This window comes from Schistosoma mansoni, chromosome W (assembly GCF_000237925.1).
Source record: "Schistosoma mansoni strain Puerto Rico chromosome W, complete genome".
NCBI classification, from domain to species: Eukaryota; Metazoa; Platyhelminthes; class Trematoda; order Strigeidida; family Schistosomatidae; genus Schistosoma; species Schistosoma mansoni.
The window spans coordinates 12390491-12410304 of record NC_031502.1 but is presented as its reverse complement, the minus strand read 5'-3'; the positions used below and the strand labels follow the sequence as shown (position 1 = coordinate 12410304).

Genomic DNA, 19814 nt, shown 5'->3' with positions numbered 1-19814 from the left:
AATTGTGCTTTTCATTTGTTTTCTGGAATTATTAAGGCTGATACAAGTATAAACAAATTATAGTCTGATGATTTTAGTGTCGTCATACTTAACACTTGATCAACTTATTTATCAGTTGGACAGCACCTAGTAAAGCTTGTTATTCCATAATAAACTAACAACTACATATACAGTGTTGGTAAGCATTCCAAATAAAATACTTATGAGTAGTCATGGTTTTCTTTGGTCAGCAAAGGAAAGTGTAAGCTATCTTGAAAGAGATTAGGTGGAGATTAATAAGTCAAGAGGAATTTAACTGTACATGGTCCTATCATTATTTACGAAATAATTAATAACTTGTTTTTAAGCATTTCTTATTTGCAACTAGTGACAGTTTCAAATGCATATTGAGTGCCAATTGCTTATCGATGGTATAATCACTGGGACTCTTCGTTGAAATTGTCCGACATGTTTCCAGTAGCAGTTTACGGACTCACTCAAGTGGAAGAGATATAGTCTAACAAGGTCTATTTGTAAGACTAGAAGCAGTTTCTTACAAGTCCTCAGATATCTAAAGAGTGAACTGTGTCTATCATTTTAGGGTTAATCGTTACTTGGAAATAGGTCATCTTTAGTGATGATGATCTATACGATACTTAGTACTGTTGCCTTTCTTGTGTACAGTCAACACTACAGTTTCACTATCAGACGTTAAATTTGCAGCTTTCTATCAAAAAGCTGCTGGTATTGTTAACTTAGGATCCGAAATACGTTGTTAGGTCAGCGAGAAGCGAGGATGTATCCAAATCAAAGCAGAAAAAGTAAGGAGCGTTACTATTGCTCGATGGTAATTGAGTTCACACTTAGATATACAATAATGAAGACAATAGTGCCGTGGGGTATATGTGCAACTATTGTTCACAATGTTCAAGAGTGAGTTGTGTAAGACACTACTCAGTTTTTTCGGATGGAAACTTGTAGTGTTAGGACCTCTGATAAGACAGTAGGGGAGTATTGTAAAGAATATGTATTGATGGGTATCTCAGGAGAATCAAATTACATTCAAGTCTACTCAATCACACATATTAATTAATTCAGCCATCCATTTCAAAAATTTACCTAATTGGGTAATCGTCAATTTGCACAAAACCGCAGTAAATTTATTAATACAATGAAAATGCCTTGAAATCGGTTAACTGATTGCACATTGAATAAAGCGATGCAGATGAACGCAAACTGAAAGTCAAGGAACGAATTTCTTCTTAAAGAATTTTGAGATTGATTTACTCTTAAATTTAGTGTTTGGGGATTCAGTATCTCCAGGACTAGGTCGAACAGTATAGTTAAAATGATAGGAGGCGGTTCCGAAACTTTAAAGAGGGATAATGCAGATTATTCACAATGAAGTAAACTCTTTTTTTATTCTGCGGTTCTCTCTCCTGCTTGGTGTCGCAAACTAGGCTAATGTAACTTAGTTTGACTACACATTCTACTAGTTCGTCATATTAAATCTTTTAATTAGATAACTAAAAATATGTTCACGGTGAGCTACAGAAACTTTATAATGCGGCGAAAATCTAGTCAGGATATAAATTTCCTCGTAATCGGAAAATGATAGCTGAGATATAAACGAGTTTAGTTAGGTTTAACTGAGACCTGTTAAAATAGCGCAAATGAGGTATAGTTCATATATACAAGAAGATAAGTATTCGAAACCAAATGAATCTCCAAGTGGGCAGTTATAGTTCTAGTGGTGGAACGCTTGATAAGCTGGTTTTTAATTCAACTAAACATAATTGACCTAAACCGGTTAGTAGTATAGAAAGTCAACTTGGGTTAAGAATAAAAAAATAATTTGCACAACACAGAATATTAAAAGTACAAATATTGGAATGGAACTACAAAGTTAGTGAAGTCTTCGAATGACAAACATTTGTAGTGTGAACTACTATTAGGCACGGCTAACCAAATGGATACTGTAAGATTACTTCACATGTACTCAGAAGTTTAAGGAAACAGGGAACACTGTCTCGAACTATATACACTCTTAAAGTGCAATATGCTACAATTTCTTTAAAAAGTTTAAACAGTCATCAGGGATATCAATACCCTGGATAATGCTATCTATTGGAAATATTTGTTCGATTATAGGAGTCAAACATTTGCTCAGTTGGAACATTGTAGGTCGCACCATGGGATTTACAGCCCAACCACTGAAAAAAGAGAAGGGTCAAAAGTAAGAAAACTTAGTTCCGAAATAAAGTAGATCGATATCTTATTATAACGAGTAAACTCTATGAAGTAAAAACATACATAGCAAGCGATCTTTCAAATAATTGTGGCCCCGAGATGGCTCCTTTGCATTGCACACGCTTGAGCAAAACGTCATCTATATAGGTTTCTGTAAAGACATCATAAGTAAAGATACTGTAGCAAGTCTGAGGTGACATTATTGACTAATTAGGGAAAGATTATTAAAGGGAGCTAAGGTGTATATGCAAACGTTTCTCTAAACCAAAAGTACGTTTGGTGTAAAGATATGATGGGCTCCATATAAAAATATAAGAATAAACTTCGCAGAAACCAATTAAAATTTCTGTGCCTATATCAACATTTCGTACCTTAATTCATCGCTCTGAAAAGCGAAGTAATGAAAAAGGTCATTTACAGTTAGAGCAATTTATTAACTATTCTAAAGCACTTTGAATATTTCTAGTTCATTACTTTAGGAATGACAGGTAGATTCTACTAGCTGAGTAAGGTAATGACTAACACTTTTGCAAGGCATGAAGTAGTAGCTCGAAGTCCAGACGCTAATATTCTACTTAAGTGATGAAATTCGGAGATCCTATTAATCGAAAAGAATTTTAAACAAAACTACGTGAAGATATTCTGAAAAGCAATCTTGTCAATGCTCAACTCTCTGAGGAAACACGAACAATGAATAAACATGATAATGTAATATAAAGATTTGAATACTACGTTATATAGTGTAAATGATAACAGTGAGCGGATGTGTATCTTCCGCAGAATTAGCACAAATAAAGGGGTGAAAACGTAATCATATTGGATGATAGTGTGAATGAGGTAAGATAGGACGTTTTTGTCACAACAATTGAAGGTATTAGTGAAAGTGAAGTGATGTCAGAAACGATTTCGAATAAAATCATAGAGGTATGAGAACTAATTGGAGAAAGGGTAGTATTTTCGAATGGAAAATCAATTAAATGAAAATAACAGATTAAGGCCACAATAAAAACAAAAAGAAGACATGTTTGTTGTACACAAACTTCAGACTTCATCCCACGGATAGAAGGAACGTCTACTGTTTTAAGGAGTTGGATACGAAGTCTTGGTAGATTTGGAAGGATTCTATAAACAACATATGACTCAGTTGAGTGGTAACAGTTTACTAAGTGTCCGAGGATAAAATGTCGAATTGACTTGCTCTGGTTGTTGTAAGACCCAGCTTTGACTATTAATGTTGAAAGCGGACGCTGACTGTTTATGCACCTTGCCTCACAGAAGCAGGTACAGAGTTGAGCCTTTTCTCTTTCTTTTCCTTCTACTATGTATATACGACTGTACAACTTGGTGAGGAATTCGGCGAAAGCAGATTGCTTCTCTGGATGTTGTATCTTTAATGTCTAAGAACACAGTTACCATCATACCTTTTTCTAGGCGATGTTTTGATTACTACTAACATGATTTAGTGTAGCTTTATAAACAGTTTACCAAGTGAAGTTTATGAACTCAGCTTTAAGCCACACTATTATTAAGTGCTTTAAGAATTAGATAGCTTATGTGGAAGGTATGCATAACATACCTTAGTTATCAAAAGTTTGCCAAGTTGTTAAATGAACTAAAATATCTACATCAGCATCACAGAACAGTGACTGTTACTAGTATTTTTAGTTGCAACTACATCCCATCAACTAGTTCCTGAATCACATACATTGATATGATCCTTCTTAATTAGAAACTAAAATATCTAGACAAACACTACTCGGTTTCGAAATAACGGGGCGAGTAGCGTGAAAATATAACTTTTGAGGCTATCATACGAAGGATTATTACTTATACTTTTGTATGCTTAGTAGACGCTTGGATCTTTGTATTCTTATATTTGCCTATTTCTAAACTTCACGTTGATCTATAAATCGTTGCTATAGATCATCAGTCCTACACGGGATTACAGACGAGCCAATCAATATTCGGATTAGATAATAAAACGGCACGATCATACAAGCTCCAATATAAAACAGGAATTTGTTTTGTTCGGCGTCGCACTAGCTTTTCCCAGTGAAGCCTTATAATTTTTAGGTATTTTCTTGCTAAATTAACTAACTTGCTTATACTTCATACTATAACTGATTCTGTCAATCGTAACACACTAAAATCTATTAGTTTGAAAGTCATTATACGTGAGTTTTCCCGTCCAGGAATAAGAAGGACAACTTACCTCTCAATAATGATGCTTAGTAGTTCAGGACACCCAGCTAATGTAGGTGGTCGCTGAGTAATAGAAGACCAAAACTTGTCTGCTACATCACGTCTTTTCAGGATTTTATTTGGAGGTTCACGAGCTAGAAATTCCCAAAATGTAACTGTTAAACTGTAGACATCAGATTTTTCTGAGTACGGTAATTTTTCACCTGAATATATTTGTTGGCGAGGTAAAACCGAAAAAAATAAGTGTGGATGAGTAAATGAAAGTAGTGATAGTTTTACGTGACACAGAAATCCAAGACAAATATTAAACCAAAAAACATTTTTAATAAGTCTAGATGTATCATGTTCGCTTAAAAAATAAGTTTATTTATTATCATTTTAGTTAATAGTTAACGTTTTCTGACTTATAGAAATTTATCCGCATTTTCACGACAATAAATCTACTGATAAGGGTGAGGAAAGTTTTACATTTTATATAAACTGTTTCTATGTTAACCATATGATATGGTGAATAAACTTACATAGGTTAGGGGAAATCAGTAGGATTCATTATTAGTGATAAATGCAGAAAATCATATTTACTTACCACTTCGAACTGTCCATAGTTCTGGGGCCATATAACACAGAGTTCCAAATACGGAAGGTTCGTCAGATAAATTAGTTCTAGATGATCCAAAATCACCTAATTTAACTAAACGCAATCTATCAAAACCTAAAATATTGGACGGTTTTATATCTGCATGTATAACCGGGGGGGAACATGAATGATGTAAATAGTCTGAAGCGCGACTGATTTGCAATATCCAATTCAAAGTATTGACCAGGTTATAATGAACTCCAGGGAAGTCATACAAAACTAAATAGCAAAATAAAACAATTTGATTTTATAAGTTTAGTGGTTAAAAAAAATTCACAGCACAGATCTCGGTGAACATAAAGATCTTGACACTTGATGAAGACGCGACAGAATTCGGAGTGATAGCTGACTAGCAAAAGCCTTGACTTTTAACCAATAGGTTTCAGGTCTACCCCATCTACTTTAATTTAAACAGCCAGATAATAACAATAACCTTTATGTAAACAACGTAGTTTAAAGCCGAGTACATAAACCACTTTTAATTGGTAAATAAGAGTATACAAATTATTTATGAGGTCCGCCTAGTTCTTGGGACTTCTTTTCCTTTCTGTAACATACTCACGAAATTACATTTATGAAATGGAGATTTTATTTGGTGTGACGGACTACTTTATTGCGGTTAGACTGGAATGTATTTACTAAGGAGTTTAAAATGAAACACTGTATGTGAACGAGAAACCTGAAACATATAAACACACAATGTTTCAAGAGTCCGCTGAGGAACGAAATTACCAAGTTCCAGCACACAAGAGTAGACTATTAGTAAGTTTTGAATATTTCAAACTGTCTGAATCACCATTTAATTTTCTGAATACCCTTTTTTGACACAGAGGCAGCTAATGATGATCTTGAGATGGGACTAATAGGCGTGCACGCTACAACAACTTGATATGATGCTTCAAGAATCCAAAATTAAATTCTGTTCATTGTCGACAGAGGGTAAGTTTTAAAACCTGAAGAATTACGCACTTAAAGCACTGGCTTTTCGGGTGAATCTATATATGTGAACAATAGTCCTTGCCTATGAGCTCCAACAACTTAACTCAGGCACATATAAAGTCAGTATTACACATTACGACGGGTAAAATGATTATAGACTACAATGCACTAGTGAGAAACTGTGGAAGGTGCTAACTCAGCAGATTGGGCTTCAGTGGAAACGTTTTAAACTACGAGTACCTTTCAGGTGCAAAAACATCCTGCAATTATGGACTAATTTCACTTAGTCTGTTAAGATTTAATGGGTTCAAATTTTCTGTAGAAACGAACAATGGATGTAGGATGGTTTAAATCACATGAATGTGAAATAATACATAAAAAAGTACAGAAAGTGGTTTTTCAACTTCTCAAACGATTACACGAAATGTGACAACATGAAACCATAAGTAACGTTTAGTAATTCTGTGACTGAGATACTTACATGGCTATGATTGACATTTGGCTGACTGACTAATCAAGAACACAGTATGAATGGTCGAGATTTTTGACTAGATTAAAGACTGTATGGGATTTTAAAACAATACAACGAAATCAAGTTTGTGCCTGGTATGACTCAGTTTGCAAGACTAATCACTCTATACACTTCAAATACAATATCCTGGCTAAATAGAGCAAACTTCAGTCAGTGGGAATAAACTTAAACTACAATACACTTTTTAAGAATGTAAAGTGCCACGTTTCCTATTGATGGTGTCCGCTATTTCGACGTTGTGGTTGATCTTGTTGGTGACGCTAAAATCGAACTACGTTAGGTGGAATACTTTTTCCTTGAGGTTCAAACATGTCAGGGGTAAGACCAAAGGCAGCAAATTTAAGGTTCGATGGTGAAATCGTACTGGCAATTGCACTGGAGTGTTTCCCACGAATGATCACTATACGCAGTAATACTACCTTCTTACGATGGAGGAGTTAGGAAAGGTTGATCCTAAAAATATTACGCCTCACTTTGTGCCACGAATTTCCAGTGTCGGCAGTAAGTGTTTAAAATATAGAGTCAATACATCGAAAGCCACTCACAAAAAAGCCTCAAGTAGCTGTTCCTCGGCCGCTGTGGTCACGTCACCAGGTGAATTAAGAAACTATTAGCCCAGGATCTATTTTCAGGCACCCAACTAGTGATTTTGAAACGACATGAAACTCTGATTGCCTCAAATAGTGGGAGTTTTACTTTTTTGTCGCAAATGGATCCTGATAAATAATTAGGTTACGCAAAAAATAATCAGAACAGTGGTTTGAAGGGGTTTCGAAGTTCATAGGTGAGGTTTTGTCAGTGTCTTATTAAAAATGTCTCTATCAACTCCCTAATTTACAGTGTTTATCCAAAAATTATAGAGTAAGTTCGGAATTAACCTCAAAAAAGTTACATCTGAACATAAAATGTTAGGTTTAAAACAGAAATATTCCTGTTTTGGTGTATTAATTACTAAGGCTTTATTTATGAACTTCATACCCAAGCTCAGGGGTGAAGACATTATGGGGTAGGAGGAATTTGAGTAATTGCGATAATCTACAAAGCTAGTCAATCAGTTAGTTATACTCAACGGACGACCTGGTACATGTGTTTTATTTATTTATTTATTTATTTAAACACATAAATATTGGTACAAGGAAGCACCAGATACATATGCGCCTCACAAATCATATTCGATTTGCTTGAGGGCTGTGATACTGCCCAGGTGCCCAAACTGAAGCAGGTGGTTTTCTTAGGGGCCCACACCCGGAGCCTTTGACCGAAAGATCTGATCCACAAGGCAGTGGAGCATCGTGAGGAGATGCAGTCCCATGGTAGCCGGTGATCAACGATTGATTCGTACGCCATTTGTTCCCTCGGGATACTGGAGCCCATGTGCACCATTGGTTTGGAATCAGGGTTTTCCAACTCCCCTAGGTGGATCCTCCACATCCACCAACCCGCTTAAAGCGCCGGACATTCGCTTTTCGTCCTCTCAATTTCGTAAACAACACCCCCGCCATGTGTTGGTCAATTCAATTCGCTATACACAAGATGCATAGCTAAATAAAACTACCAAGTAGTAGAGGTAGTAACAGTATTAGTGGCAATAAAAGATATTAAGCATAGATGTGATTTAAGAGAAAAATCTGGATAAGTGGGATAAAAAGGATGTCTTTATCAATCTATGAGCGTCATTTGACTTCTGTGTGCAACTCATACATCTGGCAAAACTACGTAATCATGAGCTGAGTACCCATAGAATGATAGGTCTAAGAAATTTTAAAGGAATTTAACCAGTGATCATAAACGTCCTTTATTAATGTTGTAAGAGTAGATGATCTAAATAAGGATGGAAAATAAATACGAGGACCCAGTTATCAAAAATAAATAAAACACGACTATGAGCTTTGAACTATAACGAGCGACTGGTATTATTAAAAATGATCTGTGTGGTTTCAAAACTTTTATACACCACATGCCCATTAGTTATTTGGTTGATTTGAGGTACCTTTTATTTGTACCAAGTTTATTGATTTAAACACAAAGATTGGTACAAGGAGGTACCAAATATGTATGCGCCAAACTTCGTCATTCGATTTATGTGAGGGCTGGAATACGGCCCGGGTGCCCAAACCAAAGCAGGTGGTTTTCTTGGGGGGCCACAACCTGAGCCTTTGACCTAAAGGTCTAATCCACAAGGCAGTGGAGCAACGTAAGGAGATGCGGTCCCATAGTATCCGGCGACCAACAATAGATTCACACGCAATTTTTTTGCCTGAGGGTCCTGGAGCCCATGTGCACCATTGGTTTGGAATCAGGGTTTCCCAACTCCCGTAAGTGAATCCTCCGTACCCACCGACCAGTTAAAGCTCCGGACATTCGCTTTTTGTCCTCTCAATTTCGTAAGCAACACCCCACGTCGCGAGAAGGCATTGAGTAGGACGTCCCTGGCAGTGATTGTATATGCGTGGCCATGTGGGAACACTTCGAGAGGGAGAGCTAACTTTCCTAACCCTCAGCCGTACCAGGGCATTTGAATTTGTCTTCAGTAGAACCTCTGTGAAATTGATACCTTAGAGGAATGAAGTTGTAGCAAATAAAAAAGATTAGCTCTTGGTCACAAGCTTACACAAACTAAAATAACTACATGCAGAACCACAGACCGCGAGATATGATATCAGTAGAAGTAAATGTGAAATTGAAGACACTTCTAGTTAGTCGAGTAAATATAATCCACTACTCCGTAAAGACAATGACTGGATATGAGATAAGTGCGGAAGCGTATGGTTGTTAGTTACCATCCTTGGAAAATTTCGTTTCGATGTCTGAACTTCTAGATGACAGGCAAGACCTCACTCTACAGAAGTAGCTGTATTTACTCCATTTTCGTCTAAACATATTTGACCTATCAATTACTTGTTCTTAATCCCACCAGTGTCGTAATTCCTTATCTTTTCTGTTCTAGATTTTCGCAAGTAAATATTTTGCGGTTACATGACAAGCTAGGTTGAAATGATGACTAAGATAACAAATGGCCGTAGAGTTCAAAGGAATTGCAACTGGTGCAGTTGGTATAGTGATGCTACTACAGCTTACTCCCTCTCAAAGTAGGCGCCGATTATATCCAGAACGGTAATGGAAGATTGGCATCTAAATTACTCAGATTAGAGAAAACAACAACACTAAGAATTGGGGGTTAAGAGCGGACAAATCTGGTTTGTTCCTTGAGTATTTCTAATGTAATGATTAAAAAGTGAAAAAAATCGAGTGATGCTAACACTGAAATTTACCGTTTTGTAATGAATGACAATTGGCATACTCAAGGATCAAGAAAGAACAATCCGATGGAAGTGAAGGTCCAGCACCAATCAAGTGTATGATATTTTCATGTTCAAATTGAGAAATAAGTGATAATTCCTTTTGGGCTAGAGGCTTGTGCTTCTCATGAAGGAATTTAACTACGACGTTCTTTCCCTCCCAAACTCCAAGATAAACATTGGAAAATGAAGTGGTTGCCAAAGTAAACTGAACAAACAAGTTAAACGGAAAACAAAATGCAACTACCTTATCTTCAAGAATTTTTCTCATAAGTTCGTTATTTACACTAGTAAGTGATTTACAACAGGAATTGTCGGTCATACTTCAGCCGTATGTAAAACGAATATCCACGAGAAGTTTGAAAAAGTCTTAAGCGTGAAAAGGTTACTTTTTTATACTGGATCTATCTGAACAAATAAATTATATGCTTGTGGCTACCTGAAAACACAATTAAAACACTAAAGGATATTAAGAGAAAATTTTCTTAACCTTTCATTGTTTACGAAACAACTCTGTTAATAGTTTTTTAACCTGTAAAAAAATTAATCTTGACATAGATATCTCACAGCAGAGTTTTTGAAATTACAATTAATTCATTTTATCCTGTTCACTAGACTTAAATTAATAAAACAACCAACTTTTAAGAATTTTTATGCTATTTCGGGACAGTTTTCATTTAAGAGTCTCCTCTAGACGAAGGACTAGACCCAAATACAAAGTCAACAAACCATCTACTCACTGTGGACTTTGATCGGTGTACTTAAGGCTTTTAGCACTTTGATACAGAAAAATCAACAGGACCGGATGAACTACACCCCAATACCTTGAGACAGATTGCACAGTATATTGCAGCCCCACTGTCTGTGATACTCAATATGTCATTTGGCCAAGGTGTGTTACCTACTGACTGGAAGGATGCAATTGTCACTCGAATACATAAAACAGGACCAAGACAACTTCCAACAAACTATAGACCTGTCACCCTTGCAAGTGTCTTAGTGAAATACTGGAAGAAATAATCAAAAGAAAGACCATAACTAAAATCGTGGAAACCAGCAATTTGTTAAACAGAGAACATGTATTACTTTGCACAAGAAACCTCCTTATGGTATGAGAGAAATGGACAGAGGTTCCAGACAGTGGAAAATCAGTGAATGTTACCGACATAGACTTCAGCAAAACATTTGATAAGGTGGCTGAATAATAGACTATTCTCAAGGTTAGAGAATCTAGGAATCGCTGGACCTCTTCTAAAGTGGATTAAAGATTTCGTGGAAGGTCGTAGACAGAAAATAAGAATAGATTCCAGATGCTCTTCCTGAAAACCAGTATTTAGTGGTGTACAGTGAAGCCTTTCTAGGTCCTTTACTTTTTATACTGTGTGTAAATGAACTCCCTAGTATAGTCTCGCGGTCGCAGCTAAGCTTCTTAGAACCCTATGCGCTTTAAGACATTCACCCAACTAGATACTACTCAGTTCACAACAGTATACATAACATTAGTAAGAACTAATCTTAAAAACTGCGTTCAGGTTGGAAGCCTCTGTTTAGAAGATGACTCCGATATCCTGGAAGAGGTACAGAGGGCAGGTACCGGTGTAATTCCAGAACTCCGGGGTGTACTTTACAAAGAGCGGCTTGAAAAGCTAAACCACTCTGCTCTATCCTATCTCAGATTAATAGGTGATATAATTTTGATGTATAGAACACCAAGAAATGATTTTGGAATTATTATATCCTCTTTTTTTCCCTATCATATCAGAACATCTCAAAGTTTATAGTAGGCGAATACAAAGGCCAAGAACGAACGAAATATCTGCGGTTTACAGGTTCTCACACTGAGCCATCAACTCTTGGGACCTGTTATCTGAAGTAGTGGTGTCCTCCCCTTCAATCGACTCATTCAATGGACTAGACACTCACAGAAGCATAGTCGAAAAGGAACAACACAGGCCGTAAGCCTTCTTTCCTCAAAACACAAATATGAACAGTGGGTTGTGTGTTATACACCGGTCGGAAAATGACCGGTCTTCTAAGTAAATTTTTTAGATTCCCCAAAACATCTAAATATTATCTCCCTTTTTGGAGAGAATTCTGTCCGGTTTTGGTAAATTTTGGGGAAGCCGCTATAGTAAACACAGGGGAAATGGTACAAAAACCCTTAAATCTTCTCAGGTCTGAGGGAAATCCTCAAAGTTTTGGGGAAATCAGCAAAATGTTTGGGGATATTTCGTATTTTCCCCTAGAATCTCATAACACTTTGGGGTATTTCTGCAAACTTTGGGGAAAACCCGAAAATAGGGAGATTAGGATATATCAATGTCATGTATAAACATATAGATGACATATTCTGTGCCTACATTGACCCATGAGAGTGGAAGTGTAGCGATTTGCGTCTAGCCAGAAGGTACTTTGTGTACTGGGGATCATGCAGAATAGCGTGAGTGGGGACTGAAAAAGAGAGGGACATAAGAAAAGATGAGTCGACGACCCAGAAACTGCACATCATGCACTTACATTTATTTGGGAAAGCAACAAATAACAATCAGAAGTGACACAAGCTTCAGATTACGACAGTTTTGGAAGAGAAACTAGAAGCACATAGTTTAGCCAGCTACGGAAACGATGCAGTGTCATTGCCCATTGATGGATGCTACTAGCTCTTGAAGGTCAAACTGTCGCAAAACGATTGGTGCTACATGTAGTGCATTACATGTTCCCGCCATTTATCCTGGCAACCAATCAGATACATGCCGTAATGGCTCAACTTGAGTCATCTCCTGCATCACTGCATGGCAATATGAATGTTGTGTCTCATTCTGAGTTTTTCTTTTCTGAGCTTTCAGTCTCGTTCGAGTCGTTTCAAATGGCCTGAAAATTCTTTTAGATACGTTTGCTTTATTCATTTTATTTCACATGAGCTGGATCAAACTCTTTACAGTTTACCGCCATATAGGGATGTAGTGAGTTGGTTTTGCCTCAGATTTTCATTTTTCGAATGCCAAATAATGCATTTATCTTCATAGTTGAAATCATGAGTCAGTTGAAGCTAGACCACCATGAAAAACCTGGAAGCACTGGACGGCCGTTTCGTCCTAATGTGGGACTCCTCAGCAGTGCGCATCCGCGATCTCGCGCTCGCGAGATTCGAACTCAGGACCTACCAGTCTCACGCCAGAGCACTTAACCGATAGGCCACTGAGCATTTATCTTCCCAAACGTTATCATTTCTTAATGAATACTGGTGGTCTCAACAATATACTGCCCTGCTTCATGTCAGGCTGTCCCCCTGACTATTGTTCACTCGTTTTAGCATCCCAGATCCATCAGTATTGTCAAAAAGCCCTCGAACAACTATTATTTTGTGTACTGTATGTCGTGAGTTCAACTTGAAATAAGTGAATTCGAGTTTCTGGGTTATGTCGATTGAGTATTAGAGGTTCTATACAAGATACTAAAAAAGAACTTTTATTAGAAAAGTCTTCTACTTGCTTGCGTCAAACTGCAGAAGATTATGAAGGAATGGCTGCGGTGTTATAGTGGTCTCCGTTGGAGGAACTGTCCAGTTTAAGTCAAAGAATATAGTTAAATAAGCTAAACATACCTGGGATCATCCCAGTTCGTGGGAAAATATTAGCAAATTTTTGCAAAATGCACGGCTCTGAGACGCTTTACCTGTTTCAATTCGTTAATTTCAGGCAAATGTTAGAATCTTATAGGGAATCTATTGATGGTCTTTTGTGGAGCGCTTACGTGTTTTCCCATTCAGGTCCCTTATTACTTTCTGTGACTTTGGTGGCAAATTATTTCCCGTGAGTGAAAGTGTATCAAGCTGAACTGTCACTAAGACAATCAACTTAATTTTATGTTACCAAGTTCCAAGCTTGCGTTAATCCAATTTAGCCTAACTGCAGGAGTTTTATGCACCATCGAGCTGTTAACGACCACGAAAAGTTAGCTGCTAATCCTTAATTGGGTGCAATCAGGATGAAATTGAGAAACCGAGAGATTTTGTCCGGAGATGATAGCAGGAAACTGCCGCTATTGATTTGCATGTGCCTTTCATTTATTTTTGTAGATATGCGTATTTAAAAATGTATAGCAACATAAATCTTTGGGCTTTGCTTTTAGAACGTACACGGGTTTAAGTCTGACTCCATGAGGGACAGTTTTCTGATTCTTATTAGTCACGGTTGATTATGGTCCCAGATCTTCGTAGCGGTAAATACATCCTTAAAATCAGTAGTTCGACACTGGACGCTGGCCACATTAGTTTTAATGGACTCACCTAGCTGAAGGCGCTCGATCATGCATCCGCACCAGAACATGAGTGGAAACACCGTGCTCAACTTCTCCTGAGATCACTAGCCAGCTCAGAACAGTCGATTCTTGGTATATTGATAATCTATAAAGTATATCCTCGAACCTCCTCGCTTCTGACTTTTGATTTCACCGGGTGGGCACGGTCGGATTATAGAAGGAGTTGATGATTGAAGTGTTGTCAAACTACTGAATACTTGTCGCACCTTCAGGTTAATATGATATATTGTCTACAGTGGAGCCTAGGGGATAAAAAAATTGAAATCCGAAGTGGATATTTTCTGTTCATCGGGTGCAGTCGTCAGAAATCTTTGTACATGTAGATACCTCAACCTATTGTGTTTTTAGAGCATATAGATAACCGTGAACACATGTGCAATTACACATATCCAAATTGCTGAATTTTCTTATGTGTTTGTTGAATATATTGTGCGTAGTTAATGTCTGGGGTGTTTCAACAATTCGAAACAGCTACGTACGCTGCATATATCGATTTCTTCTAATGCGCCTAGGCATGTTGTGAAGATTGTGTTGAAATCCATGTTACAAAGCTTATATGACTTTGTATGGGAGTATCACTGCCATCAATTTCCCTAGTTTCTTACGGATTTGGTTTTTAAAGTCTCGTAGTTCTTTGTTCCGGTAGTTTTTATGTTGTCTACAAATGAGGCATTTTCAGGACGTGGTATTAGTCTGCACCATCTTAGACCACTACGCATTTTCATTTTGTACTTGATCGCCATATTTCCTGATGATTCTGGTTTTGATTCGCAACTATCTAGTTTAGACATATGAATGTAATATGTACTTAAATTAGTTTACATAGACTGTGATTCGTTCACTCAATACTACTTTCAGCTTTCCCTATTTCATCATCAAATAGTTATTAATACGTGACTGATTAAACAGGTTACCGCATCCAGCTGTAAGACAAAAACTCAAGGACTTCTAGCTGAGATTTTTACTGGAAGGAGAACTAACTTTTGCGTTATCTACCACTTACCTATTACCATATTCAAAAATTAGTTAATCCAGATCATGTAGATAATGTAAGACGAATCCGTTAGATACTGTTATAAAGGGTCATTTGGTTCTTCTAACGTAGTCCATTAATTTTGGGTTTACATGTAAATGACACGAACTAGTACAGATGATATGCAATTAGTTTGGCCGAACTCAGATTAAGTGTGACACGACCTAATGTTCAGGTAAAAGAGAGTAGTTTTTCCACTAAGTGTGAGTGTCCATTAGTAAATAACAACTGTATGGCATATTAACAAACCTAAAAGGTTATGAACGCAAGGAACCAGTGCTTGCAGCTACAGGACAGAAAATTCTATGACGTATTTTACAACTTATCACCCTTAATACCGTGTGTCTAATCTTGTCAGTCACCCACTAATTCGGGCTATAGCTACACCAAGTATATTCATCTAACTATCGTCTAGATTTATGGAAAATTTGATCTGATATGCATACAACATAGAACTGACTGAAAATACGTGCCATCAGAACTGTAGAAACACGAAACCTACCTATAAACTACTATGGCGAACTTCTTTAGTTCATCACTAGCTGACCTACATACCACAAGTTAGCTTCAAGCATGTGATGTAATGAAGATCAACATACATCAACAGAAACAAGCAAATAATGTAAATTCGCGAGATACGTTGCACGCTGTGTTGAAAATGATTCCTCAACATGTCTTCTCTAGCCACTTAGGTAACAAAGAAATGCACTGTATGGCGCACTATGCTTACATGACAACACATCATATATCTACACTCACCCAAACTACCTTTCGGAATAAAGCTTCACGTCATACCCTCTGCCGTTCGTAGTTCATGCCCTGGAGATTTCTTATGAACTAGTAAGATGTTAGAAAGTCAGCGCGAAGTTTCTAAGTACCGTAATGATCGAACACTGACAAACGGGACCTAAAATAAGTATATCTTTCCCACAGTTTGAAGCCTTTTTGGAGTGTCATTAGGAAAGATTTGAGCAGGCACAAATGAACATTATGGAGGTTGTTATTCATGGTATGTATTCAACTGGATGAAAATTTTACATCGGTTGAGGTGCAAGCGACGCATATAGGCTCCGTTCTTTTAATTAATTTTACTACGTCAATCTGGCCTGCGTTGATTTTGATTCTTCATCCAATAATTATGAAGAAATGATTTAGGTCAAGCTTTGTAAAGTTAACAGCTTCGATTTTCTCTTTTCGACTTGTTCGCACATCGAGTACAAAGACAAGCGACTCTCAAAAATCTCAGAGACCTGTTTTTTCGAGGTTTGAGGACTAAACCTTATGAGCCAGATGCTTAAGATTCTCCAACTGAGTTGGCTACTTCATTTATAACGCGCTGTTTGATGTAGCGAAGTAACGGAACTGATTACTCGATGACCTGAAATATCTCCTAAAGCTATGCTATGAAACAAACCGGGTGAGAATGATTTGATGTGGATGTATCTAGGATTAAATATCTATATACATGCTCCACAGCATTGAATTTAACTGTTTATCACGGAAGATGCTCGTCAAAACATGTGGAAATGTGAGCTGGTGATAGTTCTTGAGCGATTGCCTTCATCTGAAGGTATGTAAAGTAAACGTAGTAGACTCGGCATCAATTTCCAAGACCTTCAAAGTCCCCGATTGCTTGGTTTTAAACGGTACAAAAGCAATGAAAATTATCCGGTAAACAACACCAGGCAACCTTCGGCATTCTTCTCGAGACGGTTGCAAGACACCGAATCAAGGCATAGCACTTTCGGTAGGAAACTCCTAGCCGTTACCGTCCTGTACGACACTTTCCACACTCTGTGGAAGGTCAAGAATTCCCCTGTTTACCGACCAAAGACCTCTTATCATATATCTAAGCTTGTCTTCAAACGAGCACTCAAATCGAGAGTTGTAATAGGCGTCGAGTCGCGATTGACTATGATCACCATTATGGAAAGAATACGTGCCAGATATCGAGTTGGATCCCTCCGTCATCCAAAAACCAGAAGGCTGTCGACGGTTGCAATAAGATATATTTGTTGGCGATCTCATGGTATCGAAAGAATATCTAGATTTGCCAAAGTTTACAAACGGAACTGCCGAGCGTAAGCGAGTTCGTTCAAGGTCACAGGCAACGGAAGAAGGTGTGTTTTTGGTACACTTGAACAAACAGTTACAGTAAAACAATCACTGGTACAATTGGTTATAATAATAATTGTTTCCATCATACCAATCGCGTTTTCGTCATAAAAGTAGGTCACTACGGGAGCTCCCGCTAGAAAGGGTTTACACTTTCGATACGTAGCGGTTTTGTTCGTGGGATTGATTGTCAAACGTGCGATTTTAGGATGAAGGTGTTGGCAGAACAGGAAGCGATCGTTGATCCTCGAGTTGCCACAAAGGGTCTTTTACGTAGAACGGTATCAGAAGAAACGTGCTGCATTTGTTGCTTGAGTAAATGTGCCACATCAATGTGGTTTATATCCAGAATCTGATGATTGCGTTCGTAGGGGTCCGGACCAGAAAATGCTGCAGACGTAGGACGGAACCACATTCAGTCAAGAAACGAGAAGCGGCCATAATTACCAAGTTCCGAACCAAATGTATGCTAGACGTATTTGGAGCCAGAAACATCGATCGAGTGCGTTGACAAGAGCGTGGGTAATCAGTCTAGCTTTCTCCAAGATTGGCCGAAGTCTACGGTACCAACGGGGGAATGGTCACAGGAATGGGCCCAGGATATAATATCAAAGGGAAAAGAAAAGTGTAGCATGCATAAATTTTAGAGATAGAGTCCTGTACCGTACCCTTTGTTGTTGGAGAGGTTAGTCGCGAAAGTATACGAGTGGGCGTACTCGGCGACCGGAACGTGAGACGGTTGTCTCGCTCGTACCTCGTGAGATTTTAGTCTCATCCAAAGTCAAGGGGGGCACAGTCTGCTGATCTGGACGTGAGACTGAAGTATCATCCGTAGATGGTGCAGATGGCACCTGCTGTTGACTGGGACGTGAGAATGAGGTCTCTGATATATCTAGTGAGGGATCTGAAATAGAGGTAGAGATCCCGCTAGAAGGTTTGATGAGTCTAGCATTGAGCCTTGGCTTATCAGGTAGAGCACTGTCATCGATGTGCGTTGGCTTGAGACGATCAATGCGGACTATCTCGACGCGGCCACGTCAATCAACTTTGAAGGTGTTTTCATGACAAAAAATCACGTTAAAAGGTCATTCGTAAGGCTATTGCAAGGGTTTGCGTACCGAATCTACTCGTATGAAAGCATGTGAACAGGTAGATAACCCTCGATAGAAAGTGACCTTTCGATTCTGTATTTGGGTCGACACCGGAGACAGTGTTCGCAGACGTCCAGACAACCGTTGAACGTAGTCCGGTTTGCCAAAATTGTTACTGCTCCGTGGTGTGAAAAATTCCCCAGACAGACGCAATGTCATGACGCATACAAGTTTAGCGGCGGAACATTGAATATCTGCCTGTAAGCTCGTTCTGATACCTAAGAGAACGAACGGTAAGGTTTCGTACCAATTGCTGTTTTCGTGTGCTCGAAGTGCACTTTTAAGTTGACGATGAAGCCGTTCAACTAAACCATTTGATGCTGGGTGGTAGGCGGTAGTACTTATGCGTTCCGTACGATGCAGGCGGGTCAGCGAGGAGAATAATTCGAACTCGAATTGTTGTCCTCGGTCAGTTGTGACAGTCAAGGGACAACCGTACAGCGCTATTCATCGTTCTACGAGGCGGTGAGCAACTGTCTCCACTGTACAAGACGTGATGGGAATAACTTCGGACCATTTTGTGAGAAAATCGATGCACGTGAGTATACGATCATACCCGTACGATGGTGGCAATGGTCCCACAATGTATCAGGCGTAGCGAAAGTGTCGACGGGGCAGCTACGTGCCTGTGCACTTTTGATCGTTGACATTGTTAACATTGCTTTACCCACATACGGACATCTTTATTGGTGGACAGCCAGACGTATCGTGCAGCGATGAGGCGTAATGTGGCTATGATACCTGGATGAGACAGTCCATGCAGAGTATCAAAGAAGATGATAAGCAGAGGGCACGATGGGTCGGGGGAGGATCAGTAGAAGTATCACACAGGATAGTACCTGAGCTAGTAGCTGGGGGTACTTCCCGGCATTGAATGGATGTAGAATGTTGTACTTCTGCACAGGATGAATCACTTGCTTGGACGGCGGCTATATCAGAGAGACCAAGCACTGGTAAAGTAACTGTATTCACTTGGATATGTGACAGGGAATTGGCAACATAATTCGATCCGTCTTTAACGTGGCGAAGGCCTGTCGTGAACTGAGAGATATAGTCCAAATGTTTGCACTCTCGTGGTGAGTAGCGGTCAGACATGGTATGCAGAGCATACGTTAAAGGCCTACGGTCGGTGGATAGGATGAAATTGCAACCTTCTACTGCGTGACGTAAATGTTTGATGGTGTAGTAGGCTGCTAGTAGTTCTCGACTAAAAGGGATGTATCTTGTATCCGTGGGAGTGAGGCGTCGTGATAAAAATTCGAGAGGTTGCCTAGTTCCGGAGATATTCTGTTGCATAACGGCTCCTATGACGAAATCCGATGCATCAACTGCTATACTAAGTGTGGTTGATGGGTCA

At 38.6% G+C, this 19814-nt stretch overlaps 1 protein-coding gene across 1 annotated transcript; it reads right to left on the bottom strand.

The window, feature by feature from the left end:
- Positions 1-1811: 1811 nt before the first annotated feature.
- Positions 1812-10160, bottom strand: Smp_058790 (protein kinase; the record flags this gene model as incomplete). The annotated part of the gene is made up of 5 exons (XM_018788567.1): positions 1812-2192; positions 4442-4634; positions 5018-5287; positions 9812-10046; positions 10086-10160. 5 exons carry the CDS (start codon positions 10158-10160, stop codon positions 2042-2044), a joined length of 924 nt encoding a protein of 307 aa, XP_018654096.1. The 3' UTR covers positions 1812-2041.
- Positions 10161-19814: the final 9654 nt, after the last annotated feature.